The sequence below is a fragment of the Canis lupus genome, chromosome 20 (assembly GCF_011100685.1).
Source record: "Canis lupus familiaris isolate Mischka breed German Shepherd chromosome 20, alternate assembly UU_Cfam_GSD_1.0, whole genome shotgun sequence".
Taxonomy (NCBI): domain Eukaryota; kingdom Metazoa; phylum Chordata; class Mammalia; order Carnivora; family Canidae; genus Canis; species Canis lupus.
In genome coordinates, this window is record NC_049241.1 from 6,743,754 (window position 1) to 6,767,746 (window position 23,993).

The window sequence follows — 23,993 nt, forward strand, 5'->3', positions numbered from 1 at the left end:
ATGGTGGCAAGAGCCCACCTGGAGCTGCTGGGAGAAGGGCAGAGAGAGAGAGTTGCTTCCTAAGAGGTAGGTCCTAATCTCGGTGAACCTGACTTGGGCTTTCTCAGCTTCCAGTTTCTCCCATTTCTCATCTCGTCTCTTTCTCTCTTGCCATTGTATTATTTATTGCTTAATCCAGATTTGGATCTGAGAATTTGGCCAAGGATCCAACATTACTCATTTCACTGAGGTTGGCTTCTTTTTACTGTAAAACTTAGGACACAATACTTGGCACATCCTCTCCAGAGGGAACTCATTCCAACTCTGTGGCCATCCCTAGCTTATGAATGAGACATTTTCCAAAAAACCTTTCTATAAGCCAGTTGTTTAGAACTGGGAATGTATTTTTCCCATCAAGACAACATTATATGATGTTCCTAAGCCAGGGCACTATATAATTAATGGTTACTTAATCCATAATAAACGAAATTAGAGTAGAATAGTGAGGATGGGGAAGGATCTAGGCCCTACAGCTAGATGCCTTTCATCAGTAAGAGACCTGCCCCAGGCTATGTGTTAAAAGGTAAGCTTTTCCTCCTCCCTTTCTTAGACTTCTGAGAATCCAGTATCCTTGAACTGATTGGATTCTGTCCTGATGGCAAACCACCCAAAACTCCCAAGCCCTCAGAATATTACAAACTTTCAAACGACCCACCAATCTCCTCTTTATTTACAATTTTGACATTTGTTTTCCATTTGAGAGACAATACGTTGTTCCTAAGCTGCAGAGGTCAGCATTTCTCCCTGGAAGTGGGTAGGGATGTGGAGACAGGAAACAGCATCTCTCTCCATGTTATTGGACAAGTTCCTGCCAGTAGTTACTAGCAGAGGCAGGATCTGTGTATTACTAGTAGTAGTAATAATCCCTTACTTTTTATATAGTATTTAAGGAAGACTTTGACCGCCTTGGGGGTCATTATTGATGACATTATTGTTGTAAATGATGGTGAGAAAGGAGTAGGTGGAAGATGAGAGCCTGCAAAACTGGGAAGGAGAAAGCTTTCTAATCCTTCAGTTATTCTTAGAAGTCAGCGTTGAAGTAAACAGAAAAGGAAAACCAAATGAGCTTTAAAGGGTCACCTTGACCTTTCTCATGTAAGTACGAACTATTAAAATGACTAATTTTACATAATGATCCTGGTTTAACAATTTATCAAATGAATCAGCGTCCCATACCTCATGAAGAATTAAAGCTATAATTTCTTCTCTAAAGAACTTCGCATTAATAAGCATGCAGTCATAGTGAGTCAGTGATAGACTTCAAAAACAACACGTGTAGAAAAGGCAGGGAGTGTGAAAGAATACGACTTGTTTAGGGAAGAACGAATAGGTTGATGTGACTGAAGTCTGTGGCTCATGGCAGAAGAAAATAGCACTTACTGTTATGTGGCAGGAACAACTCTCAATACTTTTGATCTAATAACTAGTTTAATCCTTACAGTCCTCCTTTGATTTGTGTGCTAATTTATTGCCTTATTTTAAGATTAAAAAACTGAGACCCAGATCTGTCTGGTAGGTTCGTGGGTGGTGGCGCTGGAATTCTAGCCCACGGTCTTCACCACTTAACTCCACTGTCTCTCAGGTGTTTTGGAGAAGAGGTTAGGCCCTGGCCAGGCCAGACAAGGCATTGAATACAAAGTTAAATGAGACTGGAATTTGACACCCCATACACAACTAGGAGCCACGGAGGTTTCAAGCAGTGCAAGATGGTGGGAGATTTGTTGCTACAGAAAGATCATTTTGCCAGCACTGTGCAGGAGGGAGAGGGACTAAAAACAGAGAGAAGTCTTACTCATTGAGCCAATGAAAGGATGAGAGTCTCCTGTGCCAAGCACTCTTTTACCTCTATGGATGAAGGAAGTAAAGAAAGCAGCTATTGTCCCTGCCATCGTGAGGCTTTCATTCTGGTTGAAAAGTTGTACAGCAAACTCATGGCAACACTAGAATATGGGAGGAATGCAAGCATGGCTTACATTAGTGTAACCAGGGAAGGTTTCAGCGGGAGGTGACATTTGAACCAAACACCAGTGGTTAAAGACCCACAAGAAGGACCCACAGGACAGCCATCTAGGCAGAGAGGAGTATAGTAAGGACGGTGCCCGTGTCCAACCAGCCTTGTTCCTTCGGTCTCTGGAACAGCACTGGGGCACAGACTAAGCACCCTGTATATCTTTGTTGGGTGGATACAGTGTGAATGGTGATAAGGGCTTAAATTAGAATAGTATCTCAGCGAAGTGCATAAGTTCTTGTGAGAATAATTGACATTAAACCCTTAACTCCTTTTTTTTTTTTTTTAAGATTTTATTTATTCATGAGAGACACAGAGAGAGAGGCAGAGATACAGGCGGAGAGAGAAGGAGGCTCCCTGTGAGGAGCCTGATCGATCCCAGGACCCTAGGATCACTTTGGCCCTGAAACAAAGGCAGATGCTCAACCACTGAGCCACCCAGGTGCCCCTAAACCCTTAACTTCTTCTTTCTTTTTTTTTAAATTTTATTTTATAAAGATTTATTTATTTATTTATTCATGATAGACACAGAGAGAGAGAGAGAGGCAGAGACACAGGCAGAGGGAGAAGCAAGGCTCCATGCCGGGAGCCCGATGCGGGACTCGATCCCGGCACTCCAGGATCACGCCCCGGGCCAAAGGCAGGCGCCAAACCGCCGAGCCACCCAGGGATCCCTAAACCCTTAACTTCTTAAATTAATTGTCTTATTTTGTACCTTGCTGCTTTTTTTTTTTTTTTTAACATTATATTACTTCGTGGAAGACAGAATTAGTGAAGTGTTTAAAAGCTGGAGCTTTAGAGTCAGAGGCCTGGGTTCAAAACCTAGCTGCACTCTTACTTTTTTCTCTTCAGGCAAGTTTCTTAGCTCCTTGTGATGGTTTCTTCATCTCTAAAGAAGGATTTTATATGGATTAAATCAAATCATACATGTAAAGTGCTTAATAGAGTAGCTGGTACATAGTAAATGCTCACTAAATGTTATCCATTGTTATTTTAGATATGTGTACTCACATAGCCACTTTGTGTAATAGATAAAAGAAAGGGAAAGACCACAGACCTGAATTTGAAAACTGGCTTTGTAAAAGTGCTTGGACCCTTCTGAGCCTATTTTCTTAACTGTGAAACAGAATAGCTGTCTTGTAATAAGGTTTTCAATGAGATAATATATATAAAAGTCCCCAACATCATACCTCATTGAGAGTTGGTGTTCAGAAAATGATTGGTATTATTTATTACTGTTCCCATATCATTGCTGGCCACACAGGTTTTTCTTAGGTTGAGACACCATTGTTTGCTTATTCAGTGATAGATGGATACTCAGGTTAGCTCCATTTATTATTGTTTTATTAATGCCACTGCTGTGAATCACTTTAAAGAAATTACTTTGGTAGGGGAAGGGGGTAAAGGGGGCCCCTAACTTCCTCGGATATGTTCTCCAAAATGGAATTTTGTTGTGAGTTATAAGAATTACTAAATTTGGGATCCCTGGGTGGCACAGCGGTTTGGCGCCTGCCTTTGGCTCAGGGCGCAATCCTGGAGACCCGGGATCGAATCCCACATCGGGCTCCCGGTGCATGGAGCCTGCTTCTCCCTCTGCCTCTCTCTCTCTCTCTCTCTCTCTCTCTGACTGTCATAAATAAATAAAAAATTTTAAAAAATTACTAAACTTGTTATATAATGACAAAAATTTGCAGGCATTAGAATCTGCTTAGATGAGGTGGATTCATTTGGCCCTTTCCTGTCCTTAAGGAGTGAAAAAAACCTTTAAACACTCTTGTGTAAGAGAGAGAATGGGTTTCTTTCAATGCCAGATTGTCTGAACACAGGCTCAGCTACTTCTAGGAATAAGACAAAGCGAGGAAGTTGCCAGTTGAATGATTCTTGGAGAAAAGAAATTAGAAATGGGTGCCAGCCCTCTAAAGAGTGAGTAAACATCCTCATTTCTGGATCCTGGTAAAAGCCAATAAAGAAACTTTTTCTCTAGAGAGCTATTGAGATTTATTCCACGAGAGTCGCACCATCAGAAACCTTGCAAGCAGTGTCACTGGACAACTTGCATATTAGAGATTGACTATTTCAGTAATTTGGGAGCATATTTCTCTATGCTTGGCAAGCTTGAGCTTTTTGCTGAAGCCTCAGATGGAACTCTGCTCAGTCACTGATTAATTTCTGAGAATGTAGTACTCCAGAAGGGATAGTAATTGTCAATAATACCTAATGTTTATGAAGTACTTACTGTGTGTCAGATAATATTCTAACTGTACACATGCAGAAAAATGAGTTTGGGCCCGTGACTCATACTATGCATAAAGTTAACTCAAAGTGGATTATGGATATGAGAGTTAAATCTTAGAGCTAAAACTAAAAAGCTCTTAGCAGAGTGACTTTGGGTTAGACAGTGGTTTCTTAGATATATGCCAAAAGCACAAGCAACAAATAAAAAACAGATAAATGGGAAAACTGTATGAAAACTAAACTTTTGTGCTGCAAACAATACCCTCAAGAAGGTGAAAAGGCAACTAATAACATGGAAGAGATTTACAAATTGTATATCTGATAAAGAATAGCACCAGAATATAAAAGATTCCTGGAATGCAATAAAAAGACAAATAATCCAGTATTAAAATGGGCAAAGGATTTGATGAGACATATTTTCAAAGAAAGTATACAAATAGCAAGTACACACATGAAAAGATGATTAACATCATTAGTCATTAGGGAAATACCAGTTAAAACCCCAGAAACAGTGCTTCATACCCACTACAATGGCTATAATCAAAAAGACAAGAACAAGTGTTGACAAGGATGGAGAGAAATTGAAACTCTCATGCATTGTTGATAGGGTTGTAAAGTAGTACAACTGCTTTGGAAAAACACTTTGGCCATTCCTGAAAATATTACTATATGGCCCAGCAACTCTGTTCTTAAGTATCTACCCAAGAGAAACAAGAACACATATCCACATGAAAATTTGTACACAAATATTCATCACAGCACTATTCATTAAAAATAGCTAAAAAATGGAAACAACCTAAATGTCCATCAGACAAGGAATGGGTTTTAAAAATGTGATACAGGGGATCCCTGGGTGGCTCGCTGGTTTCGCGCCTGCCTTTGGCCCAGGGCGTAATCCTGGAGTCCCGGGATCGAGTCCCGGGATCAAGTCCCGTGTCGGGCTCCTGGCATGGAGCCTGCTTCTCCCTCTGCCTGTGTCTCTGCCCCTCTCTCTCTCTCTCTCTCTCTCTCTATGTCTATCAAAAATAAATACAAATAAATCTTTAAAAAAAATGTAATACATCCATCCATCCAATGGAATATTATTTAGCCGTAAACAGGAATGAGTATTGACACAGGCTACAACATGATGACCTTTAAAAACATAATGCTAAGTCGTAAAATACCATTTATTGTACAATTACATTTATATAAAATGGAATAGGAAAATATATGGATACAGAAAGTAAATTAGTCTTTGTCTAGTGCTGGGGTTGAAAGGGTGGAGGGAGACAGTGTCTTCTAATGGGTACAGGGTTTCTTTTAGGGAGGCCAAAATGTTCTAAAATTAGATGGTTGCATAACCCTCTGATATATACTAAAAATACTAAAAAAAAATTATTTTATATAGGTGAATTATATGATATGTGAATTATATTAAAAGGAAAGCTGTTGGGGATCCCTGGGTGGCGCAGCGGTTTGGCGCCTGCCTTTGGCCCCGGGCGTGATCCTGGAGACCCGGGATCCAGTCCCACATCAGGCTCCCGGTGCATGGAGCCTGCTTCTCCCTCTGCCTGTGTCTCTGCCCCTCTCTCTCTCTCTCTCTCTCTCTGTGACTATCATAAAAAAAAATAAAAAAAAAAAAAGCTACCCTAAAAAAAAAAAAGGAAAGCTGTTAAAAAATGAATATTAGGGGCATCTGGGTGGCTCAGTCAGTTAAGCATCTGCCTTCTCAGGTCATGATCTCGGGGTTCTGGGATGGAGCCCCAGCTGAGCTCCCTGGTCAGTGGGGAGCCTGCTTCTCCCTCTCCTTCTGCCCCTCCCTCTGCTCATGCTTTCTTTTAAATAAATAAGTAAAATCTTTAAAGAACAATGAGTATTATTTGGGGTGCCTGGGTGGTTCAGTCAGTTGAGCGTCCAACTCTTGATTTCAGCTCAGGGCGTGATCTCGGGGTTGTGAGATTGAGCCCCGTGCCATGTCAGGCTCCGAGCTCAGCACAGAATCCCCTTGAGTTGCTCTCCCTCTGCCCCTCCCCTCACATGCTCTTTCTCTCTCAAATAATAAAATAAATCTTTCTTTAAAATTCTGCTGTATTAACATCCAGTTTGGAGCTACTGTTCTTAAATACTACCATATAAGAAATACCCACCTCTGCAACCCACAGTGAAATGATCTGTTTTCATAGCACCTCCTACCTCGGGTAGGGCATGTATCTTTTTATCTCTAACATCTGGCAAAGCTTCTGGTACTTACTAGCCACTTAAATATCTATTGAACTGAATGAAATAACAGCAGTACTGCAATGAGTTTAGGGGAAAGTTAGCCAGTTATTATTTTCAAAGACTCAAGGGCTCCCTCTTCCCCCATCCTTTCCTCATCCCATATGGATATCATAGCAACCATAATCTGTTTTACTCTTTACAAAGCCTTGTCTGCTGCCTTAACTCATTTAAATCTAAAAATAACCTTGTGAGATCAGTATGTTGGTTACAGCCATTTTCCAGGTAAGAGAGCTGACTCAGAACAGTCAATCTCCAGTCACCACAGGGCACTGCCAGACTTTCCACTGTACGGAGCAGCCCCTTACATCCCTACATTCATACTAAGGCCCCTGGCCGCTGGTAGCATGCTGGAATCACAGAGCAGGCCAACTACAGATGCTTTACAAGCCTCTGTATTTATTTCATTTCAAAGTCAAAGAGAAATTATCCTTTTGGTTGTCCATTGTTACTAGACTGGCAGTTTTCTGGCTTGAGCAGTCAAGAGTTAAACTTACCAGTAGAGGTATAAAATAAAAGTCAGCAGTCAGTTTTTCTCAATCCCTGTGTTTTGTTGCAAACATCTCTGGAGGTAAGAAAAATTGATTCTTATGATCAAAATGCTGGGTCATGCTGTGCCCACAATTTTATTCATTTTGTTCTGAAGAAATGAGTAATAAGCCCATTTGCTTGTGGTTCCCTGTGGCTGAGCTAGTTCTGCTGCACAACAGTTGGAGAAATCCGATTCGGCAGACGTTTGTCAATGTACCTTCCATGTGCCAGGCAGTGCATAAGGAGCTGGAGGTACAGGGATGAATAAGCCCCCGTCCACGTTCTCAGATCAAGAGTATTTTTTTTAAGGTTTTATTTATTTATTCATGAGAGACACAGAGAGAGAGGCAGAGACATAGGTAGAGGGAGAAGCAGGCTCCATGCAGGGAGCCCGATGTGGGGCTCGATCCCGGATTTCCAGGATCACACCCTGGGCCAAAGGCAGACGCTAAACCGCTGAGCTACCCAGGCATCCCAAGAGTATTTTCCATGCAGATGTTCTTTGGGGGAGGATTTGGATTCATTTGCTTTTACGTTTTAGTGAAATACAGCCACTCTCAGTTACTATCTAAAATGTAAGAACTCTTTGTTGAATGTACAGGAAGAAAAGAAATGACACACACGTTTAGAACTCAGTGGTGATAACAAACTGATCTTTTACTTCAGAGCCAGCCATGTTGGATTCAGAGTCCGATGACATTTAACCCTTCCAAGATTGATAGAATCCATTTATGGGCTCTGAATAAAACCATAAGGATTTACACGATTGAAAGTTAACCCAGCTGCCTCTCCATGCACATTTGCCAAGTTAGCATGTCTGTGCATCCCATGCATCTATTTAAAAATGCTAGAAGTAATATGCCAACATTATAGAAGTGAGGAAAATGGTGAAAAACTGCAAAGTAGAGTAACACTAGTCACCTAAAATGTCACTACTCTGATACCGAGAGGTGGCTGGACCTTTGCACCTCAATCTCAATTTTAAAATTGGGAATACTTAGTACCTTCATTAGGAGGCTTTGCCAGGACTAAACAAGGTAACAGCGTAAAACACACTCACACCAAAACAACCCATAATAAATATGTGCTTATTAGAGCAAAAACAACATTTTTATGTAATCTTTCTGTCTTGTTTTTTCCTATTTTTATACGAAGTTGTTTTCTTCTTGTACTTTTGTCTTAGTTTCTTACTACTATATAATCATTTTTCATCTAGCCGTGTGTGAGTATTGTAATTTTTAATGGCTGCACACTGTTCTGTGGTAGGGTATGGGATTCCATTGTAACTTATCCATTCCCCTGTTGTTGGACTTCTGGGCTGCTTCCAGCGTTTCGCTTTTATAATTGAGTGCCTCAGTGAATAGTTTTATGTATGCAGTGTATTCACTTACTGGGAAATCTCAGGCAGGTGACTTCATCTCTGTCCTTTTTGCCCGGATGCTAAATGAGGATAGAATAGTATCTGAGAGGATAGGGATGTATGGATTAAATAAAGTAATATAGCAAAGCACTTGCAACAATGTTTGGCACTTAACCAGATGCTCAGTGAGCATTACCTCTGGACCTCTGTTTGGGTCTGTTTCTTTAGGCTCACTCTCTAGAGATGAGATTGTTTCATCTACTGCTTTCCAAAGGATTTTACCAATTTAGTATTATGTCAAAGGACCAATTTCTCTACACCCTCACTAGCAATCATCTCAGGATTTAACTACGTAACAACTCTCTTTCTCTTTAAAATAATAGTGAAAAGGGGCCCCTGGGGGCTTTAGTCAGTTAAGCATCTGCCTTCAGCTCAGGTCATAATCCCAGGATTTTGGGATTGAGCACTACATCAGGCTTCCTGCTCAGTAGGAGCTTGCTTATCCTCCCTCTGCTGCCCCCCCCCCTTCACTCTCTCTCTCTCTCTCTCTCTCTGTCAGAGGAATAAACAAAATCTTTTTAAAAATAAAATAAAGGTGAAAAAATAAGTTCGTCCATATTTAGGGCAGCTTGTTATGACTGGAACTCACTTCTACTCACTGCCCTGAACAGACCTCATGTCACAAAGGTTGGATCCCAGAGGCTGTTTGTAAATCTGTTTTCCTGAAGTTTGCAGTGTCCAGCTGCTCTCCACAAAATTGTAGCATAAATTGGTCCTCTGAAGCTTTAAAACCTAGCATATTTTATTCCTTACTGAAGTACATACTATTGAGTATCTTTATTTTTTTCCAAAACAATAGTTTGGTCTAGTAATACCTGTTTTGGCCTATAATAATTTCAATGATTCCTTCCTCTCCTGCCCACCCCACCTCCAAGGAGATAAATTGGCAAGGGTAACCATATGTTTGGGTTTGCCCAATTTTTACTTACCCTGGTATTTATTCATCATGCCCACTTCACCCTCAAAAGTGACCTAGTTCAGGGAACCCTGGGTGGCGCAGCGGTTTGGCGCCTGCCTTTGGCCCAGGGCGCGATCCTGGAGACCCGGGATCGAATCCCACGTCGGGCTCCCGGTGCATGGAGCCTGCTTCTCCCTCTGCCTGTGTCTCTGCCTCTCTCTCTCTCTCTCTCTCTCTCTGTGTGACTATCATAAATAAATAAAAATTTTAAAAAATTTAAAAAAAAAAGTGACCTAGTTCAAATGATGAATTACTTCATCACCTGATCCCCTGGAATTCCTCAGCAGCTGGGTACCTGCCAACACTTGCTAACTAACTACTTTCCTGGACTTTCTACCTGTCCAACAAAGGTTTCACTCAGAGTGCTTTCACCAGGCTTCACCTGAGAAGCCTTCACATGTACCCAGCCTATTTTGAACACACATTAGCCCAGTAGGCATTCCCTCAAAGTTTTTACATTTCATCATCTTTTTCCCTCTACACCTTGCTGGTAATTGCCAATGGCATAAGCAGGCTTGGGCACTTCAAATTTGTGTCAGAAGTGGCTCTTCCCATATCAGGCTCCCTGCTCACTGGGGGGGGGGTCTGCTTCTCCTTCTCCCTCTGCTCCTCCCCCTCCACTTGTGCTCTCTCACTTTCTCTCAATCTTAAAAACAAAAAAAAAGTGCCTCTATTCTTCAGAACTATTCTGCAGCTCATTTCATCCCACAGGCAAATGTAACATTCCTTATTTCTCACCACTTGCAATTTAAAAAGAGACATCTGCTTTCAAGAAGTTAATCTTAAATGTAAACCTCTTCTTACGAGGTAGGACTCTTAACACTCACTGCTCCTGCCCTTATCAAATATGGTAAAGTTCTTTATATTCATAAAGTACGCAGAAGCCCTTGCACAAATGCAGTAAGAGGTTCAAGCTGAATAAACAGTAGCAAGTAGCATTTGCAAAGACATGTCTAAGGTGAGACACTGCAGCTCTGTGATTGGTCACAGACAGTTTTGCTCACAGAATAAAAAATTATAAGTACAGGTGCTTCTGCGATGGAAAAACAAAAACAAATCAGCTTCCGATGATTACATTTTGCACCTAGGTAATTGCATTTTAACTAGCATAAAAGGCTTTATGACTTTTTTAAGATTTTATTTATTCATGAGAGACAGAGAGAGAGAGAGGCAGAGACACAGGCAGAGGGAGAAGCAGGCTCCATGCAGGGACCCTGATGCGGGACCCGATCCCAGGACTCCAGGATCACACCCTGGGTCGAAGGCAGGCGCTAAACCGCTGAGCCACCCAAGGATCCCCTAAAGGGCTTTATGACTTGAGAGGGTCTGTTTTCCCCCTAACCAAGTGCCTGCATTCCTTGGGTAATGTATTCATGGTTTTAATTAAAGAGGAAAATTGGGGATCCCTGGGTGGCTCAGCGGTTTGGCGCCTGCGTTTGGCGCAGGGTGTGATCCTGGAGTCCTGGGATCGAGTCCCACATCAGGCAGGTTCCCTGTGTGGAGTTTGCTTCTCCCTCTGCCTGTATCTCTGTCTCTGTCTCTGTCTCTCTCTCTCTGTGTGTCTTTCATGAATAAATAAAATAAAATCTTTAAAAAAAAAAAAGAGGAAAATAAAATGTTTTGAATGTGGGATGCTAGTCATCTGGAGCTAGCGTCAGATGAATGTGGGGCTATAGTTTATAGGTCAGGATGTGTACTCTTAGTGGAAAATTTGTTTATCCATTTGTTTTAACCAGGCGACTTTCGGATGGTGTTTGGAGAGGATAAGACAAAAGTGTTGAATATTGTGAAGCCCAACATAGCCCACTTTCGTGAGCTGTATGGCAACATACTGCAGGACAATCCCCAAGTGGTGTATAAAATCCAGCAAGGCAGACTGGAGGTAAACCGTATGTGGGAAATAATTTATGTTGTTTCTAAGGCAAGAGTGATTTTAAGAGAAAGAAGTAAGGGTTAGAGTAGTATGACTAGTGTGACAACATTTTACAGTTTAAAAAGTAAGTTTCATATGTAAACATACTCGTCTGTGTATTTGGAATAATGCTAAATGGTAACATAAGAGAGTAGTAATAAGAAGCCGCCTTTGGGGAAGGGAACCTGGGGCTAATGTGGGAGAGGGACCCGTCTTCATCATGTACATCCTTTTTGGCATTTGAAACTCTTCTTATGCATACTACCAATCAAAATAAGTGAAAAATTCTCAGATTTCCTTCTTCATCTCCAATTCCGCTGGCCTCCCCAGATGTAAATTTACTGACAGTCTGGCATATATTCTCCTAGATCTTTTTGCATGCATTTTTGTATTTATTTGTACATATACACATGTATGAGCAAGTTTGGTCTTTTTTTATTTGGGTTTGTTTTATATAAATGGACTCTTATACATACTCTGATGTTTTTCTCCTCACTTATGTTTATTATGTCTTGGTTTTCCTTTTGATAAATGAAACTTTCTTTCTAGATATCTTAAAATTTATATTATTAAATATTTGAAAATAAATATTAAAGAACTTTTCCTTTGAGGAAAATAATTTGGATTTAAGATTTTTTAAAAAACTATAGAAACTGGGAACTCCTGGGTGGCTCAGTGGTTGAGCGTCTGCCTTTGGCTCAGGGCATGATCCCTGGGTCCTGGGATCTAGTTCCACCGATATCGGACTCCCTGCATGGAGCCTGCTTCTCCCTCTGCCTATGTCTCTGCCTCTCTCTCTCTCTGTCTCTCATAAATAAATAAATTAAATATTTTTTAAAAATAAAAAATAGATAAAACTATAGAAACCAGAGAGTTGGGGTTTTTTTTTTATCTTTAGCGTAAAGAACACTGTGTTTTACTTTTTTTTTAAGATTTTATTAATTTATTCATGAGAGAGACAGAGACTTAGGCAGAGAGAGAAGCAGGCTCCATACAGGGAGCCCGATGTGGGACTCGATCCCAGGACTCTAGGATCACGCCCTGAGCCGAAGGCAGAGGCTTAACTGCTGAGCCACCCAGGCATCCCTGTATTTTACCTTTTTAATGTTCTTCCTCTTCCAAATAACAGGGGCAACTAATATTATATTGAATATGGAATTAAGTAATTTCTAGAACTGAAAGGGAACTTTCAAAAAAAAAAAGAAAAAGGAATTACTTTAAACAAAAAAAATGAGAGTAATATGAAATGCCCAGAATACCCTCCACTCAGTTGAACAAATTTTGCAAGAATTTTTTACTTTTCTCGAGGTAATGTGTGCACATGGTTTATTTTTTTTTTAAGATTTTATTTATTCATGAAAGACATGGGGAGAGAGAGAGAGAGGCAGAGACACAGGCAGAGGGAGAAGCAGGCTCCATGCAGGGAGCCCAATGTGGGACTTGATCCCGGGACTCTAGGATCACGCCCTGGGCCAAAGGCAGGCGCCAAACCGCTGAGCCACCCAGGGATCCCTGTGCACATGGTTTAAAAACCAAATGGGACCTCACGGTTTATAACAGAAAGTAGCAGTTCCCTACTGGCCACCTTCTGGGTTCTCCATGCTGCTTCCTGGAGCCCACTGCTTTCATCTTGTTAGTGGGTCCTATGCTTACCTCCGGGTTTCTAAACAATATGATTTGACTGTTATTTCTTGATTTTTTTTTATTTTATACTTTATTTTTGTTATCCATGTCTGGAGGATGAGTATTGTTTTACTCTCCTCTGTCATTTCCATTAATAAGCACACACTTGTGCACATGTGCACACACCCTCTTCCTGCCTCAATCCCTCTTGCTCCACATACGGTTATTTCATTTTTGGTTGGGTTAATGTTCAATATTTACATTATTATGAAACTTACCTTTTCTTCATTGCTGAGATATGCTACTATGAAATTTCCTTTCCTATACAGATTTGTTTTTCTTGGAGTTAATAATTGTCTCATTTTCTTCATCTGCTTGATTTTCTTTGTACCTGTCACTAACTCATACCCTCTTACAAATCTGTATAGCTTCCCCCATTATAGACAAATACATCAGGTTTTTTCTGTTTCTTGTTTTTCTTGGGGACATTTCTTCCTGGAGCTCTGTGTGCCCTGTTCTTTCTGGATGGGCTATTTTCTAGGCTTGCTGAGTGGCTGTTCTCCTAGAGCATCTTTTCATTATCACCCTGCCGGTTCTTTCTGCCTCTCTCCTTTGTTAGGTTTTGGTTTTCTGCATCTTCTATCTTCTTTTTTTTTCTTAGTGGCCCTTTAATCTTGGTGAAGTATACCTTTTAGTACCTCTCTAACATAGGTTGCAAGGAAGGTAAATTTTTTGAGACCATGTACATCTAAACCTTCTATCCTTGCACTGATTGATAGTTTGGGCTACATATCACATTCTAGGTTGGAATTTTTCCCTCAGACTTTTTAAGTCATAGCATTACTTCTTTTAGTTTATAAGTGTTGTGTTAAGAAGTCTAATGACATTCAGATTGCCTATCCTTTGGAAATGACCTTTTTAACTCTTGGACAATGCTATGCTTAGGATCTTTTTCCAGTCTTACATTTCATGGTAGTCTGTCTTTGTATATGTGTTTTTCACTATTATTCTGGCACTTTATGAGCCTTTCTAGTCTGAATACTCATGACCTCCAATTCTAGGAAGTTTTGTTATTTCTATAATAATTTCTTCATATCCATTTTCTTCATTCTTTCTGGAATTCCTGTTAGCTGGTTGTTGGACCTCCTTGTTTGATCCTTTTTATTTCTCTTTCCTCCTTCTGCTTTCTTTGGGGTTTTTGTTCTTCTTTCCAGAAGAATCTCTCAAACTGATCTTCTAGCACTACTATTAAATATTTAATTTCCTCTGAATGTTCCTTTTTTCTTATAGCATCCTATTCCTGTTTTCCAAATATATATCTTTTCTCATCCCTTTAGTGGTCTTTATTATAATTTTTGAAGTTTTATCTTGCTCTCTACATTGTCTCTGTTTCTTTTAATGTCAGTATCTGAAAGATTTCTCCAAAGGGACATCATCTGCTCCTTGGCTTCAGATCAGGAAGTATAATATGCCTAGCTGCCAACTTTCAGAAAACTGAGCAAGGGGAAAGGGCTGGGAATTTTCTTTAGACCCTGAAGATAAACATTTCCAAATTCCTTACTATGGCCTGTGAAAGGCTGCACAATCTAATTGATCTCTTATCCTGGGGAAAAGTAAGGTTAGTGGGGACCCCTGAGTGGCTCAGAGGTTGAACGTCTGCCTTTGACTCAGCACATGATCCCAGAGTACCAGGATCGAGTCCCACATCGGGCTCCCTGCATGGAGTCTGCTTCTCCCTCTGCCTGTGTCTCTGCCTCTCTCTCTCTGCATCTCTCATGAGAAAGAAAAAAAAAGAAAAGAAGAGAAAAGAAAAAAAGAAAAGAAAAGAAAAGAAAGGAAGGAAGGAGAGAGAGAGAGAGAGAAAGAAAGAAAGAAAGAAAGAAAGAAAGAAAGAAAGAAAGAAAGAAAGAAAGAGAAAGAAACGCAGAAGGGACAGGGAAAGAAGAAAGAAATACCATTAGGACCTCCTCCTCCTCCGCCATCACCATCCCAATACCTCCATACCATCCCTCACATCACCCCTCCTCGCCACTCCTCCCTCCCTCCCATCCCTCACGCTCCTCCTCCCCCTCCCTCCCTCCCCGCTCCCCCCTCTTCCCCCCCTCCCTCCCTTCCTTTTCCTTCCTTCCTCTGTCTCGTTCTCCTCTATTCTCTCCCTCTTCTCTTCTCTCTTCTCTTTCCTCTTTTCTCTTCTCCTTTCTCTTCTCCGTTCTTCTCTTCTCTCTCTTCTTCTCTTCTCTTCTCTTCTCTTCTCTTCTCTTCTTTCTCTTCTCTTCTCTTCTCTTGATGTTGTGTGACTGAGCTACAGTTCCTAGCGCTGCTGAGGCTATAACTGACACCCACCTGCTCCTTCCTGTACTACCCATTCCAAACTCCCTTCACCCTCATCTAGTACTTGTGCTGGGCTAGACGAGGTAGCCCAGACCCTCATCCCTGAGGCATCTGAGACCTGGTCACCCTGCCCATTTCAGGGTAGGGTTGCTGCCTTTCCCTTTACTATCTAAACAGAGCAAGGGGTACTGAGAGATGTGTACCAGCAGCCCTACCCCTGATGATCAGGATCAGTTACTTCTGCCACTATGGTGACTCCTTTCCATGTCTGAATCTGAATAGAGGAGGTAGCAATCATAGCGTTAAGTTTAAAGTCTTAAAGTTGTAGGGATGGGAAACACACATTTCCTGAGTGGGTCACTGGGAATGATGGGAAGCAGACCTACTTCTTTCACACCTTGGTTCCCAGATCTATGTGTTCCATCAGTTGGGAACGTGGTACTGTATAACAGGCATTAGTGTAGGATGTGTACAGCACCCCATTCTCACAGGGTATCATCTCCAAGCTGCTGGTTCAGCTGTTCCTCATTGCTCTAACAGGATTTTTTTTTTTTTTTTTTTTTTATGATAGTCATAGAGAGAGAGAGAGAGAGGCAGACACACAGGCAGAGGGAGAAGCAGGCTCCATGCACCGAGAGCCCGAGATGGGATTCGATCCCGGGTCTCCAGGATCGCGCCCTGGGCCAAAGGCAGGCGCCAAACCGCTGCGCCACCCAGGGATCCCCTAACAGGATTTTTTAATGAGGGTACTGTTGGCATGTTAGGCTTTATAATTCTTTGCTCTGTGGGCCCCAAATTTCCCCTTTTTGAGAACTGCTCTATCAGTCTGGCAGCTTTGGTGCAGTGTATGGTAGGAAAAGTGGAGCCATGGTCCTATGCCCATCGCCATACCTCTGTACCTCTTTTGTTCTACAATGGGTTCCATGTGTAATGTTACATGGTACAACCACAATGGTGAAGTGTGCGTTTGTAAGCCCTGTAATGGTACTGGCTAGGTCCTGTGGGTAGGAAAGGCAAACCCATACTCAGAATATGTGTTACTTCCAATTAAGATTAATTACTGCCCCAGGTGTGGAAGGAGTCCAATGTAGTCAACTTCCACCAAGTGACTGGTTAGTCTCAGGAGATGGTCCTGTTATCAGGATTTTAGCTTTGGCTTCTGTTGCTGTCAGGATAGACTAACAGCAGCAGTAGCTAAGTCAGCCTTGCCTAGGCAAAGCCTCTATTCCTGCCATCATGGCTACTCCTTTATGAGCCATTGTCCCTGCACTGGAATGTCAGGCTATTTAATCAACTCTCTGAATTGTTCTTTTGGTCATTGTTGATTCTTATGTGAAGAATCCTCTCTTTGTACCAAAATACAAAGTTCTTCATGCTTAGTGGGCTCCTCCCATAAGTCCATCCACATACCTCTTCTCCCTAGTTTTTTGTCTTCAGTCTTCCAGTCTTTTTCCTTTTGGGCCCACTCAACCTGCAAACCATGCTTCATACCCATGGGTCTGTGTGTGTTCTTACCTGGGGCTACATTCTCCATGTAAAGTGGGTGACCATGTGCACTATCTGAAGCATACCCATTTGGGAGGATTTCCCTTCCTTAATGTCTTTCAGGCCTATCCATGGATGAAGCTGTAATGTATCATTTTCAGCTAGTACGTACTAAGCCAAATCATCCATGCAGCAAGCTCATCCTTTATCCTCCAAAAGCCAATCACAAGAGACCTTCCATGTAGTCATATGCATGAACCAGTGAAGAAATAGGGTGGTATACACTGGTACAACAGTGCAGAGTGGATATTATGGGGCCCTAGGTTTCCCTTTGTGCAGCTTACTTGTGCCTTCTGGCCTTACTCATGTCAAATGCTAGTGGACCTCTCCCATCTTACAGTAGATTACTGTTGAGCCTGCCTGGCCTTAAGATCTGATGAATAGGATAGACCTCCACTCATGATGGCAGTTCTTGACACATGGTCTTTTGATGATGACCCATAGTTAGAAGCTCCATCTCTACCAGGGTCTCATATCTAGGAGCTGATTTCAAATGATATATTGTTCTTTATCATAGATGGCATGGCCTTGGTCCAGAACCCTAGTAGTTTACATTGTGATTGTCCTACTGGGAGCCTACCACAAGCTTCCTGTGGCTTCTTTTGATACCAAAGATCTCATTAGTACTATAGAGTTTATAGGGTTCTGTGCCCCAAGTGGGGGCTGCTTGCACTGCTGCCTGAATCTGTTAGAGACCTCTTTTCTGCTCTGAGCCTCACAAACCTGGCATCCTTTCATATCACTTGGTAATTAAGTCTGAACATTATGCCAAAGTGTGAAATATGCTGCCTCCAAAACCTGAAGAGGCTTACCAAGCATCATGCTTCATTCTTAGCAGTGAGAGGTATCAGATCCAAAAATTTGATCTTTACTTTAGAGGGATGTCCCAGCATGCTCCAGACCACTTGACTCCTAAACACTTCACTGAGGTAGTAGACTCCTGTAACTTCATAGGGTTTATCTTCTACCCCCTGGAGTACATTTATCTACCAGGGACTCCAATGTACTTGCCCCTTATTATTTCCCAGGTAACAGTAATAACATACCATTGATGTAGTGGATCAGCCTGAGATTATACAGAATGTCCAAATAGTCTAGTTTCGTTGGGATATCTTATGACAAAGGATAGGAGAGTTAACATATCCCTGAGGCAAACCATAAGATATACTATTGTCTGTCTCATGAATGCAAGCTGCTTTTGATCCTCCTTCCTAATAAAGATGGAAAAGAATGCATTCCCCAGGTCTTGGCCTCATCCAGATACCTGCAGTTCTGTGTCTTGCTCTAGCAGATTTACTATATCTGGCAGAGCAGACATCACTGGGACTTCTACTTGATTGAGTTTTGGTATAATCTTCCAGAACCCATTTGGATTTTGTGAGGGCCAGACTTAATGGAAATATGATGGAGACAATTAGTCTTCATATTAGGGTTCTCCGAAGAAACAGAGCCAGTAAGATTTATAGAGGGTTATTTTGGGCAGCCCCGGTGGCGCAGCGGTTTAGCGCCGCCTGCAGCCCAGGGTGTGATCCTGGAGACCCAGGATCGAGTCCCACGTCGGGCTTCCTGCATGGAGCCTGCTTCTCCTCTGCCTGTGTCTCTGCCTCTCTCTCTCTCTCTCTCTCTCTCTCTCTCTCTCTCGCTCTGTGTCTCTCATGAATAAATTAAAATCTTTAAAAAAAAGAGAGAGTTATTTTAAGGAATTAAATCATAGAGGCTGAAGAGTTTGAAATTTGCAGAGCATACCAGCAGCACACCTGGAGACCAAGGGAAGAGTATGTCATAGTTTTAAGTCTGAGGGCAATCTGGAGGCAGAACACCTTCTTCCTCAGAGACTTCAGTCATTTTTCTTAAGGCCTTCGACTGATTAGATGATGCTCACCTACATTATAGAGGGGAATCTGCTTTACTCAGAGTCTACTGACTTAAATGTTAATTATATCTTTAAAAATACTCTTAATTTTTTTTTTCATTTATTTATGATAGTCACACAGAGAGAGAGAGAGAGGCAGAGACACAGGCAGAGGGAGAAGCAGGCTCCATGCACCGGGAGCCCTACATGGGACTCGATCCCGGGTCCCCAGGATCGCGCCCTGGGCCAAAGGCAGGCGCTAAACCGCTGTGCCACCCAGGGATCCCTAAAAATACTCTTATAGAAAAAAAAAATACTCTTATAGGGCGGCCGGGGTGGCACAGCGGGTTTAGTGCCGCCTGCAGCCCAGGGCGTGATCCTGGAGAGCCGAGATCCAGTCCTATGTCGGGCTCCCTGCATTGGGCCTTCTTCTCCCTCTGCCTGTGTCTATCTCTCTCTGTGTGTGTCTCTATGAATAAATAAATATTTTAAAAAATACTCTTATAATAACATCTGGACTAATATTTGACCAAGCAACTGATCACTATAGCCTAGCCAAGTGACACAAAATTAAACATCATACCCCTGTATCCTTTAGGTTTACAGATAGCACTAATCTCTGTATTTCCTCCTGAGATGTGGTGTTGTTTGATTTTGTTTTTAATCACTGTCTTGGATAAGAGGCAAAGTGGCAGCTTCAGAGTCTTCTACTTGGCCTTCCATAGTAAGACCGCTCTAAAATGCCATCATAGAGTATACTCTTTGCACCGATCCTGGTACCTATTGCATAGCATCGGGATTGAGTGGATTTGAAACAATCCCTCATCTAATCCTGCAGTAGCACTGTGGAATTAAATGGGCCTTCCTAGTTGTCCCCACTTGGGGAAAAAAGGCCAGGCCTTTGTACTCCTGCAGTGTCCAGTCATTGGATCCAGGCAGCTCCCTTTGGCTGAAGACAAGTCTGGGGAAGGACTCTAAGAGTGGGATTCAGCCAATTTTCCCAGCAGCTAGTGAAATGACAGTGGTACAACACAGAATCCAGTATCATATGCCCACATCTGCTTTTTTAAAACATCAGCTTTATTGAGCTATAATTCACATACCATAAAAATCAGTGGTTTTCAGTGTATTCACAGAGTTGTTCAACTATCACTACAATCTAATTTCACAACATTTCTGTCACTCCAAAAAGAAATCCCACATCCATTAACAGTCCCTAGCTTCCCCTCCCCACAAGCAACCACTAATCTGTTTTCTGCCTCTGGATTTGTCTCTTCTGGACACTTCATATAAATGCAACAATACACTATATGGTCTTTTCTGTACTGGCTTTCAAAATGCAGTTTGACTCTCATGATTTAACTGAATGCTTTCACTTCCATGTTTTAATGAGAATCAAAGAGTAAGAAGAATTACCCAGAATTTAACAATTTATTTGAACATGTCACCTAATATTTTGTCTTTCAAGCAAAAATTCCAGTGCATTATTTTCCTCAAGAGAAAGCAGTGGCAAATATGTTTTTTAATCCTTATCTACAGCTGGACAGTACCTGTCCATCTCCTGTCCTTCCAGTTACTTTTGTCCATGTCTGGACTCAGCTGGCTGTTCTGCCAGCACCTTGCTGGTTACTGACCTGAGAGTGATGCAGCCAGAGGCACCTGAGGGTTAGCCCAAGGGCCCACATCCTGGGTTGGCCTGTGAAAGAACTTAGGGTCCTTGTCTGGGTTTTGGTGATGTTGCAGGAATACCCCCAGCCCACTGCCCCCATTCCTTTCTGCTTCTGGTTTGGAGCTCTGGACCAGGGCTTTAGTCCTGGTCGGTTTTGTTTTGTTTTGTTTTGTTTTTTCCTGGTCAGTTTTTAAATAATTATTTAACAGTGTAACTTTTAGACCTGCGTGACATCTACAAAGTGTCCAATAAAGAAAGAAGCAGCTAAATAAATAAATAAATAAATAAACAAACTTAAAAAGCCATTTTGACATCTCTAAAATTCCTGAAAGCTTCATAGATAAAGCCTTGCTCAATCTTAACCCCAAAATATGAGTCTATAAATGTTATTTCTAATATATTTTATAGTAATATGCACATTTTTTGTCATTTAGTGAAGCAAAGCTAAGTAGAGTTCAAATCCTGTGAATTTAGAATCCTTTTAATGATAAATATGAAATATTCAGGTTAAAAAACCCCTTTACTTCTACTGGAGCCACTATATAATAGTCCTTTGTTCTTGTTTGCATAAATTTAATAGAAGACTAGGAAATCCAGACATTAGTACTCAATGAGTACTTGTTGAATGAAAAAAAGAGTGGTAGAATGAGTGAATTCTAAGTGTTAATAAAAAATCATATCTGGAAAATCTGAATCTAAAATTTAATACTTAATTTAATAATTAATTTGTCAAATTTTTTTCTTACTGTTGTCTTAGTCAAAGTTAAAACCTAAACATTTGTTGAAAAAATATAGGACAGATTTCTTGCCTGACAAATGATGAGATGAGCCGTTGAGGCCAGTGTTACTGGTTCTTACCTTGGCAGGCAGTCAATGTTTATGTGATTTTGTAAAAACTTAGTTCTGTGAAGTAAAGTATATTAGACTAGAAGTTAGAGAAGCTAGGTGTGGCCTTGGCTCTGTGACTAACTTTGGATTCGGAGTAAAGTCTGATGCAAAGTTTGTGTGTTTTATTTCTGTGTTTCTCTTTCAACTTGATGTATCTAGAATATGTGGGGCACAGAAACCACTGGTGTAATTTAACCCTACTTAAGAAATAATGACAACTAAGCTTTATTGATGCAGTTATTCATTTCCTTACTCAACTAGTGTTTTTTGACTACCTACTATGTACCAGGAGATTAAAAGCCAATAAGCTTAGTCCTGTCATCAGTTTATTCCTACAGTTTATGAAATACAGCATGGTGAGTAAAAGGCCTAGAAGGCAGGAGACCCGAGGTTGGACGCCTCTCTCTCCAACTGCTATATGACCATGGCTGTGTCACTCAGTGCCCCTGTGTTTACAGTGGGAGAGAGAGAGTCTGAGTGTCTGGATTTGCTGAGCCTCAGTGAGTGTTAGCGGCAGCCTTCCTTCCTTTACCGCTGGATTTAAGAAAAAGAAATTTTAAAACTGAGAGTCAGAAATGGATGCTTGAAAGGGGCCTCTACTCTTTTCTCGTTGTAAAAGGATAATATCACAGGAAAAGTGTTGGCCTTTCTGAAGGACCTTAGAATCTGAACTCTTGTGCATTCAGTTTCAGAAAGGAGCAAGTTTCCTTAGCATGCTCCCCATTCTGGGGGATGGGTTCGTGCATGTCTGTGTGACTTGAAAGAGAAGCCATGACTTTGAATCTTTATAGAATTCAAAGAACTTCCCATAGATATCATCTTTCTTTTTTTCCCCCTTAGATAGATAAAAGCCCAGAAGGACAATTCACTCAGCTAATGACATTGCCCAAAACCTTACAGCGACAAATAAATCATATTATGGACCCTCCTGGAAAAAACAGAGATGTGGAAGAAACTTTATTACAAGTTGCTCATGATCCCGACTGTGGAGAAGTGGTGAGACTAGGTATGTTTATGAATTTGACGTTAAGGAAGTGCTGGCCATGGGTTAAAAGCAGACTTTGTGACTGAGCTGTATTCTTTATTCTTTCGTGCCTAGTGAGATCGAGAGACAGATTGTCTCAGGGAAGAAGAAAGCACTAACAACCTGGGTTTTTTCCAAATCTAAATTGTCATTTGTTTGAAGTACCGCGGTGAGAGTACTTCTGTTTTCAGATTCCTTGGTCCTAAATCACTGTCAAAGGGGGAAACAATGTTTGTTTTGGTTCCAAGACCATAACTTCTAGAAGTTATTCCAAAGACTCCTCTGTGTTCTTCATGGTGGTCTGAGAAGGAAGGAGGCTAGTGACATTTTTAGTGCTTTTATAACATCAGGAACACAGCTTTCATCAGCCGACTCCTGTTCGATGTGTCTCATAGTGGGTTCAGTCAGCTCCCTCTTACATGGCCCAGGGCCTTCCCAGTGTTTACCCAAAAATCTTATCTTCAGAGACCCACTTCTCTTTGAGGCGTTAAAGATAATTTACAAGGCTGTCAGTAAAGAAATAATCATGATTGAAAATGACTCCCTTCTCCAGATGAGCACGTTCTCCTGTGTTACTGAGTAAATATTTCTTGAGCTCCTCAGGGATGCAAGCTACTGCCCTAGATGCACTTGCCAATGACACAGTCTCCCAGGCACCTGCCCCAGGCTGTCAGAGCATACATTTAGATTGCCAGGTACCTATTCTGAAGATAAATGAGGAGGCATGCTGTTTGTTTTCATTTTAACATGATTCTGGTCATCATATGATCTCTGCTGCCTTTGTGAGAGGGTGAAGGACTATGCTATTGCTCTTCCCTGAGGAGTCACATATATGTTTTTAAAATGTAAGTTTTTCTCCCAGGCAGAACCAGTGGGTTTGGGGTTGAGAACTAGCACCCTTAAGCAGATTTAAAGTCATTAAATGACCTTTGAGGGTGACCTAATCCACCCCATATTTTAATTAAGGTGAGGGAGGACCACGCATTTGCCTGAACTCACACAGCTGGTTGCTGACATGCCTGGCAACTCTGGTCTCCTGGTCCTCAATCATGATACCCCTTCCACTGTCATTCTGCAACATCAGGGCAGAGATGGATGTGCTGGTTTTATTGGATAACTGGAAAGAATATTTAATTTTAGATTTTAAAAATGTTAAGATAACTAACATTTGGCTTTTTTTTTTTTTTTTTTTTTTTTTTTTTTGGCATCCTTGTTGATTTTCTTTTCACAGGGCTTTCAGCAATTGTGAGACCTTCTAGTATGAAACAGAGCACCAAAGGCATTTTCACTGCTGGTAAGAACTTTTGAAAGTCCATGCTTTTTTTCACAAAAGTTACATTTAATTCACAGTGTAATAAAGGTTACAGGTAAAAACCTACACATAAAGCATAAAAAGGCCTATTACACAAATGTACAATTCTCTACATAAAGCTCATGATCACCATTTGCTACATTTATCTCCTCTATTTGTCAGCTAGGACAAGTTCTGGAGCTCTGGATTATGAGAGCTCTCAGACAAGGCAGGGAAGAACCTCTGAACCAACACCTAATAATGTCCTCTTAGAGACATCAGTTATTTGCAAAGTAAAATAATTTCCTTTTCAAAAATCCAGGCTTAATGTATCTACTGGATGGAGTGGCCTCAGCACTCCTGATTCAGATATAAAGCTTTATCTGTATCCTGCAAGTACCTCTGAAG

The 23,993-nt window shown here is 41.3% G+C and overlaps 1 protein-coding gene across 1 annotated transcript in view; it reads left to right on the top strand.

Moving 5' to 3' along the window:
- TAMM41 (TAM41 mitochondrial translocator assembly and maintenance homolog) overlaps positions 1-23,993 on the top strand; it is a 49,843-nt gene that overhangs the window by 16,651 nt on the left and 9,199 nt on the right. The window contains 3 exon segments of the mRNA NM_001206935.1: positions 11,187-11,332; positions 22,111-22,276; positions 23,526-23,588. Coding sequence (NP_001193864.1) covers positions 11,187-11,332; positions 22,111-22,276; positions 23,526-23,588 — 375 coding nt within the window.